Here is a 22,545-nt window from a genome sequence, read left to right as displayed (position 1 = left end):
TGCTCATGTAAATGTGCTCATAAATAGAACTGCAATTAGTCTGAACAGGAGTATATTCCTGCTACTGCTTCAGACAGGTTTCCAAGACTCAGACACAAGTTTTGACAATTGTCTTGCAATAGTGTATTCATGACCTGGCTAAACAGAAAAAACACCAGTATGGTTTGGTTATAAGCATTGACCAAGTTTGCAGTGGGAAAAAAATTAAAACTGTGGATTTCATATTTTCCATGTTAAAGGTAATTCAGTTCTCAGAAGCCTAGCCAAAAAATCAAAGTGGAGCCTACTTGATTGGCATTATAAAAGCAATTAAGTTACAGACCTGTCAAATATGTTAACGTTTGGCTCTGTCTGCTCTACTTGTCTATTTTGACTAGTTGTAGAATCATTTAATGATTTACAAGACCTTTCAAGTCTTAAGGCATGGTAGCTGTATTAAAATTGTGGCCCATTATTTCTTGATCACATCATAAATTATTGTGACATCATAAGTATCTTCCCTTTTCTCACAGAAAGCTAGACTGTAATTCCTGATTTGAGTTTGAGGCTTTGTTTTTTGGGTTGTTTTTTTTTTTGTTAACCTGCAGTGGTAAGCACTAAAATACTTTACTGCCAGTAAAAGAAGGGGTAATAGGAGAAAGGGATGCGTAATAAAACATATTAAATATATGTTTTATACTGTAACGTATAGTTCTATGAAATTTTGCAGTCGTTATTTCTAATATAATAGGGAAAACAAAGAATATATTTCAAATGGAAAGACTATTAAGTATGTTTGTTGGGAAAAAATGGACTTCAAGAGTTCAGAATTGTTCAGCTCTTCAATCAGAAACATAGCAACCTAAACCTACTCATCCCCGCTTTGTTTTACAGTTTGAAAAACTCTGCCCTCCCCTCCCCCCCCCCCCCCCGATCTCTCTCTTATTTTTCAGGGGAGAAGGGAAAGGAAAAGGAAGCAAAACGGGAAAGTACCTCTAATCTGTTATGGGAGAACACCTTTGGGAAAAATTAAAATGAAAAAGAAAAATTCAAAATAGAGTGAAATCATGTTCTGCACCACTCCTCACTGCTTTCAGGAAAGGCCAGCTTAAACAGGTATGACTGCTGGAAATTTCAGCAAACTATTTTTTAAAACATTGAAACCTGCAAGGAAATACGGGGTGAGGTTAAAGAAACGCAGGAACTCTACACCAGGAACTTCCCCACCCTTTGGTACAACCTCTTGGAAGGGCTATCATATTACCGTATGTTGCTTTCCAAAACTTCACTACAAGGTTTAAATCGAAGATTAGCTGAAAATTAATCAGAGACAATCAAAACAGAGCAGTATTGAAGTACTACAGGTTTGGAACCGTGAAGTTAAATTTAAGTCCTGATCTAGCTTGGGATTTTTGTAACAAAAGTTTACAATTAAAGTATTTTCACTATGCTAAAAATAGCTACAATTACAGTGGTTCAGAAGACTACACTGTAAAGATGACTTATTAATTATAGTATATTCCGTTACATTATAGTAATTATATTAAACAGATTTTAAATCTAATTAATTTATTTAACAACATCAATTTTATGTAAAAAGAAAATAGTCTTAAATTTAATCAAGGAAAAAAATGCATTAGGAGCTTTTGAACTTTTCCTTAAACAAGAAATGTGAATGTTGGGCTTTTACACATGCAGGCAGAATTCTCCTTGAAAGTAATGGAAGTTAGATTCCCTGACTGCAGGGAGAACAGACCTCTGAGAATAAATCTGTTAAGTGTTTAAGAGATGTATGCCATTTGCTTTCAAATATAATATGAGCAATCATCAAGACGACCATCATTACTTAACTATCTCAATAAACTATACCAAAACTTTGTGATAGCAATTGTTACTTTCTTTTTTCTTTTTTTTTTCCAGATCTACATGCAGAGATTTCCCCCCCCATCCCGGTACACATAATGCTGTTTCATTTTCCCTATTGCTCAGCCTCCCTTGCCAAACAGAACAAAATTTTATTACATTTAGGTTTCTGAATAATGAAAACAAGAATGACACCTTCAGTCTCCTTTAGCCTACAACTTCTAAATGTCTGCACTTTTGCAAGAGATGTAAGAAGTGTGGGAACTGCAGTCCATACACATTCTACCTATATTTTAATGCCACAGAGAAAATGCACCTCAGATGTGGACTTATCTTTATTACTTTATGAAACATAAAGGCTGTAAGTAGCTCAATAAAACTATTTGCACTGGATCAGTTATTTGGCACAACTGATCCGGAATTTCACATCATATTCCTTTGTGAAAATTAATTCTGGACAGGATCTTGCTCCTTCTAGACGAACTCCATCTTAACCATATCTAAATTTTATGTTCCATAGCAGTGTTAAGGTTGCCCAAGCTGGTCCAGTATGTTTTAACTTTATTACAATTACTATAAAGTCCCCAGAAATATGCCTAAAATTGTGTTGACAATTTAAATAAAAGCAGATCTATACAGGGTCTGTAATTGTACTGTGCTACATGATTTAAACTGGCTAATAGTGAGCACACACTGAGCAGCTGGGAAGGTAAGGACTGTGTGTGCTTGGAAAGGGGAGGGAAAGAACAAGGAAAGGTTAATAAACCAAAATGGTTTCCTCTTTTCTTGCTGAAAATATAGCCTTTGATTTACCTACAGAATTGTATTAATATAGGCAGACAGGGCAACATATTATATAGCTATTTCTTTTAGTCACACTATAATACTTCTTCTGTTTTCCTTTGTATTTTGTGTTTTATGATCACTCTATTTTGCATTTTTACATCTCTTTCCCTGTTACTTCCAGACACACAATGTAATCTTTTCAATTAAACATGAAGCTGTTTTATTTAAGGAACTAAGCAACGTGACCATCTCACCTAAAAGCTTAAGTGTTAAAGGCAGCATATCAAAACCCCAAAAATAATACTTAAGCCACATTTACAAACAGAGTTTCAATTTGTTAATATAACTCAAAATAAAAGAATAATGGCCACTGCTGTATCAAAAAAGAAAAAAAAATCAGGTTACTTTTAACAGAAGCTTTCTGTGAATTAAGGTTAAAAGAAGCAAGCAGCTAAACTCAGTATGACTAGTGACTGTTTTGTATTTACAATATAAAAAAAAAAAGACCATGAAGAAAGGTTACAGAAACTTCAAGATTATTACCACTGTACAAGAAAAGATTTCAAGTTGCACTTACAGCTTACCCAAGAGCATCCTTTTATTAAAGAATCCCTGAAGGTAAGCTAACAGCATTAGCAGAAATCAAACCTAGCACATTTGTGCACTTTTTCATTAAAGGAGGTTAAGTCAGATTTGTGGTCTAGACAGTCAGCAGATCCCAGCTCTACAGTATCATCATGTTATGTCTTGGAACTGAAGCTTTTTAGTAGTCTAATAATAAGAAGAACTATATACGATTCGCATGAGTGATGAGAAACCTAAATGCACAGCAGAGACCAGAGTTCATGGCGGGTGTCAGGCACTGTGCAAATCGGGAAGTTATATACATATTTAAGGGTAACAAATGCCACAGTCACCAGGAAAATTTCTTACAAAGGGGATAGAAACTGTGAGTTAGTAATTTGCATAGCAACTCTCCTTAAGAGTCTGTATAAAAATACAAAGGTTACACTTTAAATTATATTCTGGGGGGTCTCCAAAAAAATAAATCTCAACTAATCTATCACTTTCATCTTTACATAATAAAAAGCTACGAAACAGGCTGTTAACTGAACTAAGTGCCACAAGGTTATGGAGTAAAAGATCTATTTTCTTCTTTTCTTTTTTGAGGAGAGAAAACAGTTTACAAAACAGAAAAAGGCTTGTTCAATGAAACAATCAGCTTTAGTTACAAGTGCAAAAGTCAGCCATGTGTACTAATTCTCAGTAATTATGATGCAAAGCTAACTCCTTGGGGACTTAAAAGTCAACTCCTGGCAATGGTTGGGCAAACAGTGGAGTGGAGCTACACAGGTGATACTGACCCCTTCAAAGCTCTTTGTGTTACTGAACAACCCAAACCATCCAAGTATCTGCTTGTTCTCCCTTTCTTAGGTATTAATGCTATACGGTACGCACAGGGCTGGTATTTAAAACATTAAAATCTAGCACACATCCCAGCACACAGTTCTTGCATAAGCAATGAAAACACTCCAAGGAAACAGAATCACACAAGAAGGAAAATTTAACATCTGTGTTTCTAACACAACCACAGCAGAGAATTAGACATGGAGAACAGAAAGGTGATAGGGCAGGTGTCTTTCACGAAATTCATCTTAGTTGGCTGCCCCTTTTTAGACTCTAACACATCATGCACTCCTGTCTTCTTGCCTCCCACAAATGCGATTACCACATCGTGAAATGAGGTAAAAATCCAAGACTGAAAATTTTCAAAAGCATTCAACACTGTCCTTACTGTTTCCACGGTGAAATTGCAGGTTTCACGTTGGCTTAAACAGGGACAAGAAGTCAGGCCAACACAAGGCTGAAAGCTATAGGAAAATGCACGTCTTTCATGCATGTATTTACACCATGAGAGAAAAATTCACCCCGAAACACTCGGCACCACTTGTAATGAGAGTCTCTGTTGCTAGTCTGAATTGGGTTTAAAATTACAAAAAAAACCCAAACCACCAAAATTAATAAAAAACAAACAAACCAACCCCCCCCCCCCCCCAAAAAAAAAACCACACACACAAAAAAAAAAAAAACACAAAAAAACCCAAACCACAACAAACCTAAAGACCACCTGCAGAAAAGACAAGTTGCAACCTATCTACCTGGCACTGGACTATGCCCTTAAGTGTAACACTGCAGTTAAAAGAAAACTCAAGGCATTCTGCCACCACACATCTACTGCTACAACTTTATGCAGCATCTTGTTGTTAATATATATATTTCAAATACGAAATAGGACAAGCCAACACTTACAGCACATTTTAAATATGTTTCAAACCACCTATCTCTTAAAGCAGGCCCTTAGTTTACAACGAACTACTGGCAAAAAGTTTGCTGCAGCATTTTCATGAATGACAGCTCTCTGTAAAGACTGCTTTTTGTACTGCATTAAAAAATTCACAGCAGTCTGTAAAAATAAAAATTCTAGATCAAATGACATTTTAAATGGAAATTTTGCTGAATTCTCTATGGCTGCTATGTTCATAAGACATTTTATTAGTGCAAGGGGCAAACAATTTTTACTCTGAAAGTGCTTTATTGCATTTTTCCTTCATTTACAACATGCTTTTTATTTAGGGCTTTAGAGACCCACATTCTTCTCTCCCTCCCCTTCTTTTTTTTTCTCCCCTGAATCCTCCTACAGTTACAGAACAAGGGGATCCTACCTAGCAGTCTACAACAGGTCAGTGATCAAACAGAAGGAGCAGTGAGACAGCAGCCAAATCCTGCCCCATCTCCTGAGAATTACAGAAAGCCAGGGCTTCTCAGCCTGCAAGGCAACAGAGCCACTGCACCCTGAGGCTCAGATAATCGTAGTACGCGCTCTGCAAGCACAGACAGCACAAATCTCTGCACCTACTGCGGTTAAGACACAGGCATTTGTTTTTAAGTTGCTGCTCGCTGTAGTTTTTAACATAGGTAGAAGCTGCTTGAAAATGTGACCTCATCAGTCTTATGACAGCAGAAACAAAGATAGATTGAAAATATACCAACATTGCTCTGCCCCAGTGATCAAAGCCGGTTTAAATAAACAGTGTTCTTTATCTGTAAAGTGCACTGGTCTTTGAACAACTATTCATTTTACCCAAAGTATTTACATTTGCTTGAACAAAATCAATACACCAGATAAAGTAAGCTGTAATATGAACAGGCAGAACTAGACCAAACTGTGAAGTATTATCACTTACCCAGTAGTGTGCCAGTTGTTCATTAAGAACTTTGTACAAGCAAAACACTCTTAAAAACTTAGTGGGTTTTAAATACAGCCTACATTCCGGACTGCATTATGTACTGAGTTAAGATTACACAGCCTACGTCTGCTATGAACTCAAAGAAGCATGAGTAGTTTTTGCCATTTGAAAAAGCCAGTATCACTGCAAAAAGTGAAAATTAGTGGGTGCAATAACACATCAGGAAAGAAGTGACGTGGCAGAGTGGGTGCCACAAAGTAGTAACTAATGATTAACTTCTGGAAAGGTTAGCATGAATCCTCTTCAGGCCATAAGCTACAGCCAACATGAATAAAGACACTTTCTTTATTAAGGAAACAACTCTAAGCTGTGAGAATTATATAGCACAGTTAAAAGGCACGATGCACAGAAACATTTACCCTTTCATCAAGCACGGCTGGCCTATCTAGGAAAGAATTGAGATGCTCTAGAAGAGTCTGCTCTTGAACAGGATCTGTGGTTAAACAGAAGCCTTAGTCCACATAGTTAATCTTACACTCTGCACTTTCATGAATCTCAGATGAAGGAAATGAAAGATACTTACACAGCCACCAGCAAGAATTTCTGCAGCCAGTGGGACAGAGCCATCTTTAGTCATAAACTTATCTCTCACAAAATCATTAACCTTTAAAAAACAAACATTTATGAAAGCTGATAAATTAAAAGGTTGGAGAAAACACTCATTAGCTGCAAACTCTGTGCAACTGAAAATGCAAATACATCCATAAAGCTTCCAAACTAATACGCCAAACATACCTTAGATCTTAAATGAAATACTGTAAAGCTATGTTTTTCTGTCTAACAAAGATATGCATCTTAAATATAAATATTTACTACTGAAAAAAGATACCAATCACTAATTAAATAAAATCATTATATGAAAATTAATGATAAAATAGATTTTAGAAAAGCTCACTGTGTTTACAAATGTAAATATAATTTCAAATTAATATCAGAATGTTCAATAATAAATTTTAATAGAACAGTAATTAAATTAGTAGTATTAAGTACCTTTCTTTTTTTTAAATGCATACTCCTAGCTTTGGTGAATACCAGCTTATGGGCTAATAAAAAATACATTAAAATTGGGTTATAAAAAATTCTTCAGTGCCCTAAAGTCATTCAAGAAAGAGCAGAATTACAGAAGTAAAATATTTAGGGGGGAAAAAATTGCATGCAACAAGTTCCTTTCTTACTGACATTTCACTACATGCTTATAGTATCTCCTGTTGTCATAAAATTAAACATACAGGACCACATGGAGATACAAACCCAAAAGTTCTCCAAGTCCAATTCCAATAAATAATTATTCATTTTTGCTAAGAAGTGAAACCAAAGCCTGCACTACTTCCAAACAAGCAGATGAGCTGAAAAAGTTGAATAAGCTTGTTAAATTTTGGAGCAAGTCCAAAACTAAGTTTCTGGTAAGATTCTTAAAATGCATTTATATATACACTCGCACATGAATTGTATGCCATTTTTGATGTTCACAAGTCAGACATAAACAGTTGCTTTGTGTTTCCTGCAATTAAGTTCGTATCAAGCAAAAATGATGGAATACACTCTGCTACATTGCTGACACATTAAGGATAAAAATTGTTAACATGGTAATTGTAATTAGGTACACTTTACAATGTGGAGAAATGTGAAAACAATCTATTTGCAAACTTACAGTAAGTTTTATGGCCTTCTCTGGTGCTACTCCTAATAGCTGCGGTAACAGACCTGTAACATGGAAATAGAAAATTCAATACATTAACGAACTTGGTATTAACTAAACAAATCAACAAAAAATGTAGAGATCACACCTAGAAATAGGCAATTTTTACACCAATTTTGTGTTATTAAATTTAATGAGAGTACTTAAACATTCCATTTTGAGAACCAACTTTGTGCTACCACTTCAAGTGCTACTGCTGCCTGTATGTATTTGTTTCAGTTTTTAAAGCTTTTTTAAATCAGTAATATCAGTTCACTTTATGCCTAAACGCTAATACAGATTTGCCAACTTTGTTACAGTATTCTGTCATAAACTAACATTAATTTTCTGCTTTATCACACAAAAATTAAGACTTTCTTATTAATTTTGTGAGATACATGATGAATCCACTTCAAAAATCACAAGTCTGGTAACTTTTTCTGGTAAAAGCAATGCCATTAGATAGCAGGACCCAAAGGGACAGTAATCCAAATAATGCAAAACATTAAAACGTGTGACTGCACTCTTGAGGTCTTTGCCCAGCTAACTTACTAGTTCTTAAACAAAGGAAGTTATGCTGCTTTCTTCTCAGGTATGGAATTTCCTATTTGATTTTGTTAGAAGTGATGCACTACAGAACTGGAAGTAGCGGGAATCTCTGACTGTCGGCTTCACTTGCTTGAAGTGAACAGTTTTCGTAAACTTTTGGATGCCACAACTTTAAAGTACACAAAGCTTACAAATTACCTGGGGCTTGAATGGTGTTGCAGGCATTCATCAGCATAATGAAATTAGGACACCATTTGGTAATGCAAGAAAATCACCGCAGCTATTCCTGGTGCAGACCCCCTTTGTTTTAATAGCTCAGGCAGCACGTTTGGGTGCTTCCTACAAAGCCTGATATTTTTACCTCTCCATGGTTTTATTTTTTTGGGAAAAGCAATATTTAAGGTTCCAACTCTAAAAGATAACTTGCCAAAACGGCATTTTCCAAAGAGCTGAGTTCAGAATAACAAAGGCAAAACTGTACATGCACTGGATTAATGTATTCCTCCATCCTGCTACCATCCATCAGCTTTACTCGTTACTACTGATGCTTTTAATAAGGAAATCATGCTGGAGAATAGCACCATTTGGCTTGTGGTAGCAGGAGGGCCAGCCCTATTTATATATTAATGCCTCTAACATTTTGCACCTGTACAACCATTTTCGGTTTTCAAGTGTCAAAAAGAGTAATACAGCCAATGTACATATACAACAACTACCATTTACCCAAGACAACTGTGCTGCATTGTGATCATATGGCTGAATATTCAAACAAAAGAATAAAGTAACACAAAGTTCATACACAGTTGCTCAAAACAAATAAACAAAAAGAATCCGCAGAGTAAGTTAAATTTCAAAATTTTAATTTCTTAAACCATTTTAGCTCACAGGTGACTTGAATCCAGACTTCAATGAAAAACTATTAAGACAGAACTGTATAACTAAATACATTTTCCGCAGGACTAAGACAATACAAGGATATACAATGAGTAGGATTTTTCCAGTTTTAGCCTCATGCAGGCAAAATTATCTTTCTCACTGCTATGATATTTACATCTTGCTGTAAGACGTCTGGCTTCGTATAATTAGAGACTGATATACAGATTTTATATAGATAATTTATATATATATATATATATACATACAGACACTATGGCTAATGAATCTGTATCTTCAGAGATTAAAAAATCCATTCCATTTGCAAGTGCACTACCTGATACTAAGCCTAATGCAGTAGAATTAGAGCAGGTCTGTAATTTCAAAGAACCTGGAGATCATTAATTTTAAAATCCCATATATAAACATATTACTAAACCTAAGCTATATATAACATGACTTTGAAGTTGTATCAAATAAATTACAGAAAAAGACATTTTAAAAAATCAAGATATAAAATTATAAAAATAGTCCAGTTGAAGCTCTGTATGAACCTGCAGTTTTGGAAGCAACATAAGCAGGACGAATCAATTCATTAACACTAGACTGATCTGAAGATGGCCTTTTTACTAGTTTTCATTTTTCAGTTCCTAAGACACTGTATTTGTAAAGGTACATATAAAACTGCAGGAAAACCACGTTTATCTTGGCACAAGTTATTTTTTTCCCATCTGGGACATTCCTTTTGCACTCAAATCCGAATGGGACAACTCAAAACTTTCCATAAAACTTCAATGTAGAAAAGAAAGATTAAACAGAATAGGTAGAAGTTAAAACCCCATTGATTTTTTTTTTTAATTAAAAAATCAAAACCCAACTGAACAACCAAAAAACCAGAGCATTTTCCTCTTTGACTCTACTTCACACACAATTTTATAGTACCGAAGTAAGTTTAATTGCAGATAATGCTGTATATGTCTACTGCAAGATAGCATACAGTATTCTAAAAAAGGCAGCATTAATTTTAATACTACATTTCAAAGCCTTGCCAGACACCAGCTAGGCCTTCTGCCTCCAGAAGCTTAGGAAGGTAGAGGGACTCTTTGTTTGCTCTTATACCTATGTAATAAAGCTTTCTGCAAGTGGTACCTGTGCATTTTATATGTTAATACCACCAAAACTAAATTCTTTTTTCTTTACTGTTTTGATGGGAGCCCTAAACACTGTTGAAAGATGCCTGAATATGATAAAGATGATAAGTTTTGGAAGAAAGAATGCACATAAGGGGACACATAGGAAAATGTCACTTTCCTTTTGGGGTTATCCTGACACTCTGGGAATTTTCAGTGTTACTGTGCATTAGCAGATCAGCAGTATGACACACACACAGATGTAGGACAGGCTTAGAAACATCTGACAGTGTCTTAAAAATGTATGCCTCTTACAACATCAGAGAATAACATTTTGTACATAGACAGCCTGCTACTATAGTACATTGCAAACATGTTGTTCAATCCATTTTTATACATCCAAGGCTTTTTAGTAGCAATTACCATGTACCTCTTCATAGCTGACATATTGTTGCAGTTATAGAACTCTATGGAAACGTAAAGGTATATGTGAGAGAGAGCACCAAGAGCTGCATTCAGTTTGTAATGTCATACAAGTTCCGTGCTGAAAGCAGACTAAATACATGGTGAACATATACACAATAGCTCCTCCAGCCCAGCTGTAGCAATGGCACCAAGAAAAAAAGAAATCTTATCTGGCCGAAGTATTTTTTCAGATGTCTAACAGTGAAATTTCAGTTTCACACTGTGCAACAGATGTGACTGAAGGAGTTGTTCTCAGTCTAGGTAAAATATTTGAAACCATCTGGACACCTGATAGAAAGGAGGTAATGGAATACTTGCAGATTTTTCTATTACAGCATTCACACAAGAAACTGGACAACTATCGCCAGTTGCCATTCAAGCACAGCTCTCTCAGACTGGAAATCAGGTATTTCTTGAAGATTTTCTGCTTTGACAGAACTCTGTGTAGGAGTAAGCTTGTACTTCCATTCTACAAAAATGGTACTTCATTGCATACTTCTGGAGGAAAGTTTCTGCCACCGTCTTGTATCATTAGAATGGGAGTGCACCTGTAATAATGAAGCTGGATGATGAATGAATGATTAAAATCTAAGATTAGATGGCATCTGGAGTCACTGCAGTGCTAGAAGAACAATTGGAAGATATAAAATGAGCAAGCTCCTTAATAGTTAAAGATCACAGATGACAGTCTTCTACAGCATTTCCTGTGCTTTCCATCCCCTAGGAGAGTGACATTAACAACATGGCTACTGAGCAATTTAATGAGCTGTATTTTATCTCTGGTACTTGCATTTCTCATAAAATTTCTATGCAGTATAGGTGAAATAATCTCTATTAGAGGCACTGCTTAAGACTGTGAAGCATTTAGTGACTTGTCAGGTGGACTTCTGACTAAACTAACAAATGTAGGTGACCTTATCAGTCAGAAGAGATGCTGACAAATCACAGCTTCCAAAATTCTTTTTTATATTTGCATATACGTAAATACCTGTGAGTTTCTAAGTATGTATTTCAGGTACAAATGTAGACGCAACAGTAAATTACAGGTATATGAGTATTCTTTCCAGCCATGCTGAGAAACAGACAGGTAAAAAATTTATCTCAGATGTACAGTCTTAAAAAAATAAATCCAAGAACACAGCATTCAAATAATGAACAATTATAAAGATTCTACAGAGGCTTATATCATGCTTGTTTTGTTGGTTGTTCTTTTTTTAATCAAAGTATCTTTTCAGTGGGAACGCTGACTACCCTTAGAACAAAACTGACACTAAACAAAATTTAGTACTCTCTTCATATCCACAAGATGGTGTAATTTATCCTTATCTGAGAAGGTGGTTTAGAACATGGTGGTTTTGCCCTTTTCAAGTTTGGAATAAAATAATAATACAAAAAAGAAAAATCGGTTCACTTCGCTGGATGGAAATACGTGCCTTGCATTAAAATATCATCTGAAATGGCTGAGTTCAGAGCAGGGTTTATAATTTCTGCTTGCTTTCTTGCAGTGTATCATGACAAAGAGACCACTGCTCCAAATGTTTCTACTGTATTTTTTTTTTAAAGGTTTTATATTACTATTCAGCTAAGCAGGAGAACTCTTACTACCCCTTCCTCCAGCGTGACAAAACCCCACATTTACTTAACTCTGAACACACCACAGTGTAAGAAAGAGTATCAGTTACCCGTGAGCAGAAAAAATTAATGTACTCTGTAGTTTGCCTTATCTAGTGTAACATTTAAGACCAGAATGAAAGGATTCTTGCAATTAAATTTACTACATTAAACTGGGTCACATAAACTAGTCGATAAAGTGTTCCTTTCAAATTTTCTTATCCTCTGAAACTTAACCAGAAACCTTCATTCTGCACTCAGTTGCTCAACCTTCTCCAACATTATCTCCTCAGAGAGCAAGCAACAGTTCGAATTTACAGAACTGCACAGAGGAAGCTCCACATTTTTAAGGAGTTTTTCCTATTTGACTCTTTAAAAAGAGAAGATAAATCAGGGTGCCCCCTTTAAGTAGAGAATCTGCAGAAACACAGGGCTCAATTTGCCTCTGAAATGATGGTATTTTATGCCATTATGCGATTTCTACTATATAATCGAGAAATTAGATTATTGCCCTGAGTTTAGAAGTTCAGTTCCACCAAACTGTCTGAGATATCACTATGCAGTACTCCTTGGAAGACTGAAAAGAAGTAAAGGGGACAGGGAATAGAAGGACATGCCATACTGATGAAGGTTCCTAAAGGTCCTCAAATTTAGACATGAAAAAAATCCCTCCATAAACATGACAAGCAAATGGAACTAAGAATATGTGTGGGATGGTTTAGTGTGAGGTGTCCCTGCCTGTGGCAGGGGGGTTGGAACTAGATGATCTTGAGGTCCTTTCCAACCCTGACTATTCTATTCTATGATTTAAGACATCTCTGAGAGGTTTTTTTTCCAAGTGAAAAAATTACTGTTTCAGAGGTTCAATATGACAGAAGAAGCTAACAGTGGAATTCTGCATATTTATTCTTTCAGGATTCCCAAAGAAGCAGACATACTTTTGCAGGGAATAAATTTCATTCTATAACTGGGACTTTTTACAATTCTGATTGTATAGATCTTTACAGAATAGAAACCATGTCAATACTCCTTATCAAATTATTACTCAAAAAACTGCCTCAAACTCAGTCAATAATAACAGAGCTTTCCCATCTCCAAAAGTGATGAAATAATTACAAAGTCTGTATTTTGCAGAGGAGCTACTTAGCCAGCCTCTAGTAACTCAGGTCATATGTTAATCTATCACACCACTTTAACGTTGTTTCACACACTGTCTTAACTTTTCTTTTTTTGAGGTGCATATAGCTTTGCCAGATCATAACAACATTTCACTGAAATCCTCCATTCCCAACTGCTTTCAAAAATTCATTTCTCTCATTACAGTATTCTGATTTTCACAAGTTAAATACAGTTTCAAAGCAAGATGGCCAAAAATGAAATAAGTAACACAAGTTTCAAATCCTCCCCAATGAATTTAGCAGAGGGGAGTAAGAGATCTCAATAACTGGGATAATAGAAATATAATTTGCTTTATCTCTCTGACAAAGAAGAACTGCAGTCTTATGTAGTTCATGATTATTTCTGACTACTTCTGTGTTACCTGAATGCACACCATTGATGCCCTAACTGAGACAGGAACATAAAAAAAGCTACCATCTACCTGCAGGCACTTACCCAAGAGACCCAAAGTAAGGATGATTTACATACTGAACACAGTAAATGAGCTTTTCGAACTTCCTCCATTGGCTACAAATGGAACCTGGAACAGCTAACTTCATAACCTGAGTGTATTGGTTACTTACATAGACGTAAGTGGGCTGAAACCCAGCTAATCTCTCTGGTTGACACAACAGTGAAAAGCTAAGAAGAGGTATACATGAAACTTGATAAAGATGACTATTCCCAACAATTAGTGAAGCACATGCAACTGGTTCAGAGAGACCTTTCTGTCACAAAAGGTACCAGAAAAAGAGTTCTGGTTAATAACAAAGTACCATATATTCTCTGTGGTTTTATGTTTTTAAATAGACAGAAAACAGGCAAGAAAGAACACCGAAACAAAGAATGATGATCTAACTTCGTACCACACAGACAGAACATCCTTGGTACTAAGAACTACTGAGGGAATAAAAACTTGACGAACAGTATATTTCTGCTGTAGGAAATTACTATTATTGCCCAGTTGCAGATGAGAAAAGGACAGAGAGATCCTACTGAAATGTTCTCATTACAGTGAAGTTTTATTTATCAAGTTTGCAAAACCTGCACCTATAACAGAGTATAAACAAAAACACAAACCAGGCAAAATTGAAGTCTTAACAAAAAAGGCTTAAAATTCCAGAGTCCCATTGAACTCTTACTAGTATCTTACCATTAATATATACCACCTTTTAAACTTACCTCTATAAAGCCCAAAGAAACCTTCATAACGTAGCACTTTCTTGAAGCAATCAAAGCTGTTTTTATACATAAGTTCTCCCACAAAAGAGCCTGTAGAGCGCTGGTTTTGCATTCGAGTTTTTACCAAATCAATTGGGTAGACAGCAGTGGCTCCAACAGCTGCAAATAAAAATCAAGGTCTAAGAAAACATGATTTTGCATCTGCAGGGTTTGACTGCAACTTTTATCTTCCACATATACGTCTCAAGTATTAGCTGTATGTTTTTTCTCCACAATATATTCTGGATACATTTAACTATCTCCCACAGTTTTAACCAAAACCATTTCTCTGGCCATACCTTATTATTAATCTGATTCTTCTGAAACTGGTTTGGTGACAAATCAGATAGGAACACCACCTGAGAACCCCTATGTCTCATAAATTACAAAACTCTTGTAGACCAGATGTCCCCTTCCACTTACAGTTATTCCACCCCTTAGACACGGCTTGAAGGGAAAGACTGAGAAGCCTTCCACACTAAAGTGAAAGGCAGAAGGGGAAGAAGAGCAGAAAAGAAGAAAAAACCCAAACAGTGAAGATGAATATTCTTTTCCTCAGCCAAGACTAACCTCCAGCAACTGAACCAAGGGCAAACCTGTACGCTGATTCCGCAATCTGGATGAGAATAGGTCGAGACACATCACCAGGAGCTTTCTGTCAAGGCAGGATTTAAAATAAAAGGAAAGACAAAAATAATCAGAACATCGTATTTCACAAGAGAACATCTCATGAACAGACAGATACAAGTATACAGACACCTGGAAAAAATCCCACAATACACTGGAGATTTTGTTTTCAATTATTTTTTCTTTTCCACTGGTTTCTAAGAACCTTAGACTGTAGCCTCTTCAGATTGGAATATCAAAGAAAATAAGGACTGATACTACAACACAATTATACAACTCCAAAATCAATAGTCTAAGTGTGCATATGAGGGCACACATACTGCATCTTAAGTAATTAATTTTCTACAGCTAAAAGCAACTCCAGTTTGGAATTTCTTTCTACTGTCACCAGAATCAGGTATAGATATTACTTCTCAAGCTATCAAAACAAGTATGCAAGCGTCATTCATACAGATTAGCTAAAGGGAAATAAGGTTTCACAAAGCACCCCCACAATTTCATTTTGCTCACAGTCTATTAGATTCAATCCGATGAAAAATATATTTCAGAAGAGCTCCCAATTTAAAATTGCTATCTAATGAAAGAATTAGGAAAACAGAAGTTCTGCAGGGTTGTTAAGCCTTCCATAGTTACTATCACTTTTTATACTACTTTTTTACCCAGGACATACAAGTAAAAGAACAAGATAAAAATATTTATACAATTTTTCCCTGAAAATCTGTTTAGGTCTTAGCTAATATTCCAATGGAGGTGGAGTTCGTCAGAAAATCCTTTTAGTCTCAGCATCGAGCAGCTGGTATTAAAAAGGAAATGGATGGAGCCATATGGATGGACACATATGTAGAAGAAATGGTAAAATTCAAGTAGGTTTATATGTCCTAGCCTCTTATAATGGCATAAATCATACTAGCAAAGACAGTGGCCTTAAAGCAAAAATTGAAGAAGCTGCTACTTTTCAGCACCGCATTTTTGGCTACATTTTACTGCCACCTATTGTAACTTATGTTACTTGATATTCAGTCCAATGTAAATGCTTTTAACTCCTTTAGGAGTCTTCTAGGAATAGATGGTGAGCTTTTGGGACCCAACTCATTTGAGTTCATCCCAGCACAGTCAACATTTAGTCACTGCTCAAACAAACAGAAAACCACCACTTAGAGCAGTGCTGGGGGTGTTCCTGTGTATGGGAGGGAGAAGAAGAAAGAGAAACAGAAGAGACTCATGTGTACACGGACACACAGAGGCCTGGCTTACGGCCTGGTAGTCCTAAAAATGTAGCCTGCATCAACTGATTGTGGTCAAACTGGCGTCTCTGCACAGACCCAGAGCAGGAAAATAAAGCCCCTAAGTCTCACAAGACACAAAGTTAAGGCTGCCTTAAAATAGAGACAGAGAACCAGAGGGTTAGTTTTAAATCCATCTGTATAAAAACTTGTGTCAATGAGAATATAAGATATGCAAAAATAATATGAAAACTAAAAGATTAACAGCTTTGACATTTAAAGAACGCTATTTCTTTTCCCTCAAACACAACAAAAGTTCATTTGCTGTTATACCATCAGAACTCAGTATTAATTTGTTCTTTGAAATGCAGAGAATATTATTACTTTTATATATTTTGATGTTTACATATATATATTTTTAATAGTGAGACTATGATGGTAGACTACACATAATCTCTCCTGTACTGATATTCAGCAGAGCATAAGGCAAAGCAGAGAATACTATGAAGCCAGGAACATGCGTGTTCAGAACAAGGGCTGCCATTTAATAGGCTAGATGCTGAATTTACTATCCATATCTGAAGCAGGAAGTCTTCTTTCCTCATTAAAAAGAACAGAGAGAACAGAATCACAAAACAGAAAACCTTAATTCAGTATACATCTAATATTTACTGAATGGTTAGATGACACTCATATCTATTTTATCTTTCCAAAGTAAATTACATTTAACCTGTCAAAATGCAGCTCAGAAAAGGGGCAGAGAGAGCAGATGAAGAGGACATGACACAAGTTAAAAATAAATTCTAACAAAGTTTTCCTCACAGATATTCCAGAATACAAGAGAAAAGCAATTTAGCTGGTAACACAGAAGGACAGTGGCTATTTATTTACCTGGCAGTGGAAACCAATAATAGCATCACACTGACTTTTGTCCTTACCTGCCTCTGAGCCTCAGCCAGGTTATAGGGCAATGTCCCTTCCTCCAAAGGAGCAATTCTTTCAATATCAGCTAATGTCATGCGCCTGAGGAAATAGATTCAGCTTAGCACTTGCTTAGAGATGGGTGTACAGATCACAAGTTACCAGCACGTGGCCACTACATTACACTCTCCTGTTCCCCAACACCACCTCCCACCCCTTCCAAGAGAAGAGGAGGAAAGGCAAGAGAGGAGGATGGATAATTCTCCACTTACCCCCGTGGCTCATACAGATCTGCTAACTGAAACAAGATGTCAACTTCCATGGGTGTAACCTGACCAAATTTCTGAGCTGCCAGAACAAACTCCTCTGCAACAGAATAAAAATACACAAAAGAAAAACTAATCAAACCAGAGCAAATAATCCAGAGCACCCCAGAGTTGCCTTATATTTTAGTATTAGAAATCTATGTATATTAGTATGGTGAGGGAGGGAGAAGGGGAATATGGGTGACCCACCACTACATAAATGTATGTTTTAAATGGTCTATCCTTCATGCAAATAAGTACAACTCTCTGGTCTTAAAGCTTAACACTATCAGCAGGATTTAGGATATTTGACATACGGTATCAATCAGTTGCAGGTCAGAGGGAAAAAAAAATACTAAAAAGCAAGCAGAACAAAACCAAAAACAGGAGTCAAGAGATGTGGAATTTTGCATGCATAGTCCCAGTAGGCCACATTAATGAAACTTTGGCATTGCAGAGGGAATTCTCTATAAAAGTGGTTAGATATAGCAGATAACATCTTGTTCCAAGCTTGTAGATCAGCTTACTGTGCCGCCAATACAAGTTTATGGAATTCTTCAACTACCCTTGAAGGTCACTTTAATAGGCTGCCAATTTGGCAGCACTCCTAGGAAGTTTTTTAAACTTTTAAATATCTTTACATACTTTCCTCACCCTGCCCCCACCACCAGTTTACTGGGACCTTTTTCTGACTGAAACATAATGGAAAACCTGGAGGGTGGACCCCAACAGGAGTGTACAAAACTGAGTGGCCTACCAAGGAATGCTAATGAGGCAGGCTTTCTCCCCCTCCCATTGATTTAAAAGCACAGAGATGAGGTCTTTCCCTCCACCCACCCCAATCAAACTCCCAAGGAAACTTCCAGACTGCAAACATTTCTACCAACCCTTAGTGACTTCCACATCTTTTCTATTCCCAGCCAGAGTACTGTAGATCTTTCTAATGAGCTCCATGTTGTTAAGGAGAGAATTAAATCCATTAAAATAGGAAAAGCTGACCTGATGGGAAGTGGTACCTCCAGCAGCCTAGAGTAGAGACAGTAAAAGAAAAAAAGAGAAAGGAGACTGTTACAAGACTAAGAAAAATCTTTAAATAAAGGTTTCTAAACAATATTACTTTACAAGAGCAACAGTAGCACAGGCTGGCTTTAAAGAAAAAATAAATGCAAAATAAAGAAAACTATGAAAGATTCTTATGTTACTGAAACTAATCATGACCAGAATGTAAAACTCTCTCCACCCTACAAACATAAACAACCACATATGCAGGATTATAACAACATAACCAGTAGTAATTTACAAAGTTCAAGTTTCAGTACTGCTTCAGTTGGAAATGTTTCATAAGTCGGCTTATTTCTAGTAATGAGGAAAACTACTTCTACATGTAAAGTGTATTACTATACAGAAAATTTCCACAAAATCAAAACATATTCTGAAAAGGTCAAATGAAACATTTAAATTCACAGGCATTTCAAGACATGGAAAACCAGCAGTAAGCTCTCAGGCTTATATTGGGCAGTGAAACAAAATGGGAACAATAAGATTCAAACAGTTATTCATTCTCAAATGAGAACTGAGCCTAAACCTTTATTTTAAAGTGGTGTTGGGTCTGCACACAGAAAAATTATTGGGTCAATTCCCTCTTTAAAGTATAAGATCAGTGATGAAAGAAATATCTGAAAACAATGCATAAGCTTGCCAAAATCTAATTGACCTTGAGGGAGAAACAAAAATTTTATCTCATATTTTGTGACAGAGTATATGATCCAGTATATCTGATAACAAGACTGAGGAGAGAATCGAGGAAGAAAGTATCAGATCTCATTGTCAGTCCCCGAGTCTTCTGGCTATGCTTTTTGCTGTATATGTCTTCCAATATTCTGTCCAGGCTTTGCAGTTCTCATCACATCACACATCTCCCTGGAATTCTCCCTTGCAAGTCAAAGCAGAACAGATTTCTTTAAACCTGGATATGGCCAGACAGTGGATTACTTGGAACAGTACTTGAAGCAGTACTACTGCTAAAAGTTCTCCAGATTAGCAACTGTTGCCAAAACCAAACATACCTCTTTTTCTTCCAGTGAAACTGCAGAATTGTAATATTTAATTTGGTTTATGCAGTTCAAGCTGAAAAAAACGTATACTCAACTGTAACAACTATCAGTTAATACACAGTGAATGTCCTTTGGTGTGTTGCAGTTCATACACTGTCCCAGGTTCTCAGAAATTCCTCTCAGGAGCTTAGAACTGACATTACAAAGCAGGACCTTTGAGGATGACTTCCTAAGTGGGATGCAATGGCATTCTGACATATTTGACACAGTTTCCTATGATGGAATGACTGGAAATAGTCAGGCAAACTACATTTGTTGACCATTATTTTTCTGTCCATGTACATGCTTTGTCCTTTGTCAGAGGAGACCAGGAACATTGAGGATACATATTCTGCAATAAGGGTTAACTTTCATATGTGTAGATAATAACTGCTAAACTTAAACCCATGCACCCATGGACTAGACTACATGCCACATACAGTGGTTGAGGTACATAAAAAAAGGAATCCCACATCTGTATGCCAAGTTGGAATACCAGAACTACTCACAGCTACTAGGCATTCTTCTACAAATGGTGTCAACATGTGTGGCCGGATAGTGACCATAATGTCCCTGAAGTCCATAGCTGTGACTCTTCCAGCCTGAGCATTGTCTCTCTGCACAAAAGCTTGTTTAGCATGTTCTAACTGTATCTCCTGAGAACACATGAGGGGGAAAAAAAGTTAGTTTCAAAATCATCACCTTAATAGTTAGATTTTATATTCCTAAGAGATACCTCATACATAACAAAACACAACTACATGTAATCTAATTTTAATTGGATATTGTATATGAAACTTGCAGACTTTCCTGTCAGTGGCATATTCTATCACTGAGCTCAGTATCTAGGACAATTATCATGATTTGTTGTCTGGACATCAGATCATGCAATTCATTTAACTGAGAAATAGAGGACATGTATCAACACATCAGTGCAGGTAATCCCCACTCATGAACATTAAAGTGTTCCATGATATGCATTATACAGTTTATTGCATGAGTCACAGCAGGTCAAAATACTTTCTGTAAAAGCATTTGCTACTCCCTGAACGAGGACAATGCAATCATCAGAGATTTCCACGTAGACACCCACTAATCTTCAAAGCATTCCCTCAAAAGCATCCTCAGCATCCTCATTTAAAACATAAAGTTATTTGTCTACAAAAGACACCAGCAGTTTAATTTAGAACTCCTTGTATTGTGACTGATTAAAGATCAGTTCTCAATATTTCAGCAGTAGTAACAGGCAGAGATCAATCATACGCATTATCTGATGCAACCACCTGATAATCTCATTTTGTGATTCAAATGTACCCCTGAGAGAAGAGGGAAGAAAAAAGACATTTAATCTCTCAAAACTGTATCTTTTTCTACTGTGGCCTTCACCCTTTCTTCATAAATTACTGTTAGACTGCTTTCTTTTTATTTTTCATTTAAAAGGAAAATCCCGCACAGATAGTAACGTGATAATACATGTAGGTCTTTTGTTCAGTTCTACAGGTTTGCAAAAACCAGAAATAACTTTTGGTGATGATGCAGTTAGACTTCCCAATCTATATCTCTGATGAATGAAGGAAAACAAATCATTGCCATGTCCTCCCTTTAAATTTCAAAGCTTATAAAAACTTCTTCACAGAAATACAGTGCTTAGTCTGAGTACATACTCATAATCAAATCAGTTATTCAGAAAATGGAATCAGAGCAAAAGTATGTCAGCAATCCTAAGCAAGTCCTGCAGTGCATCATGACACTATCTGTTATTTCCATTATATTTGCAAATATATGCTTTAGAAATCATATTAAGCCAAGACTCAGGCTAGTCAAGAATCACCAGCACAATGTATTCACATATAAGTTGGTATTTATCTCACAGCAGCATCCAAGGGAATAGAGAGCGGAGGGTGAAAGGCAAACAAAGCCAGTGTAGGATTACACCTGCCGGAGGCCTACAGCCACCATTGCTCTTTCTGCTCATTCAGCTCATGCCAAAGCCATAGATGCACAGTTTTTTTCATCTCAGCCTCATGATCTCTCCAATTTTAATCCTAATTTCTAACTAAAACACTGTACCCTGACCTGAAAGGCATGATGAAAACCTCCTAATATCTTAGGCAGAAGGAGGAAAGGTGTGGTGAGGAAAGGACTGACCAATGTTTCAAAACTGCGTTCCACTCACAGAATTACTTTTTTGATGAAAAATGCTTGTGGGGGTTATAATTTGAAGTGTTACAATTTCAGTTCTGTCATGTTTCCTTTACATTACAGCCCTACACGGAGGTGTTACAATTCAGGAGTAATTCAATGTGGCTGGATGCAGCCATGTAAGCTTATGCTTCACTCCAATTGTGACTGTAATGTCAACAGAAATTTGGAAGCGAACAATTTTGGGAGGTCTACAATGGGAAGAGCACATGAAGACAGAAACACTTTGTCAGCCTGAGGCAGGCAGCTACTCTGGAGGCAGAGAACTCTGAAGAGGAATCAGGTATGATAACTCTTGTATTCCTAAACACTCACACCTGGCAGGTGGAAATGTATGAACAAATGACAATGAAGTTTATCATTCAGTGGCAGCATCACCGAAGAAAAATATAAATTTAATTTAGCAGAAGGATTATATGGGAAACTGTGAACATTGCTTTCTTCTCTCATTCATTTTGTTTTAACCACTAAAACTGCTTGCAGTATTGTGCTGCCAGAATCCAGCACTAAAACGCAGTAGAAAACCTGGACACCATCTGTTCCCATCTGTGTA

The 22,545-nt window shown here is 36.5% G+C and overlaps 1 protein-coding gene across 3 annotated transcripts in view; it reads right to left on the bottom strand.

Annotated features, from left to right (window-relative positions):
- Positions 1 to 22,545, bottom strand: part of SLC25A13 (solute carrier family 25 member 13) — a 114,579-nt gene that overhangs the window by 26,738 nt on the left and 65,296 nt on the right. For all 3 annotated transcript variants that reach the window (XM_065666331.1, XM_065666330.1, XM_065666332.1), the window contains exons 6-13: positions 20,300 to 20,446; positions 18,585 to 18,723; positions 17,665 to 17,758; positions 17,410 to 17,494; positions 15,192 to 15,276; positions 14,583 to 14,741; positions 7,588 to 7,640; positions 6,460 to 6,540 (exon numbers count right to left, since the gene is read on the bottom strand). In XM_065666331.1, coding sequence (XP_065522403.1) covers positions 6,460 to 6,540; positions 7,588 to 7,640; positions 14,583 to 14,741; positions 15,192 to 15,276; positions 17,410 to 17,494; positions 17,665 to 17,758; positions 18,585 to 18,723; positions 20,300 to 20,446 — 843 coding nt within the window. The remainder of the gene's footprint in view (positions 1 to 6,459; positions 6,541 to 7,587; positions 7,641 to 14,582; positions 14,742 to 15,191; positions 15,277 to 17,409; positions 17,495 to 17,664; positions 17,759 to 18,584; positions 18,724 to 20,299; positions 20,447 to 22,545) is intronic.

This window comes from Lathamus discolor, chromosome 2, assembly GCF_037157495.1.
Source record: "Lathamus discolor isolate bLatDis1 chromosome 2, bLatDis1.hap1, whole genome shotgun sequence".
Taxonomy (NCBI): domain Eukaryota; kingdom Metazoa; phylum Chordata; class Aves; order Psittaciformes; family Psittacidae; genus Lathamus; species Lathamus discolor.
Note: the sequence above shows the minus strand (reverse complement) of the source record. Positions and strands in the feature narration are given on the sequence as shown.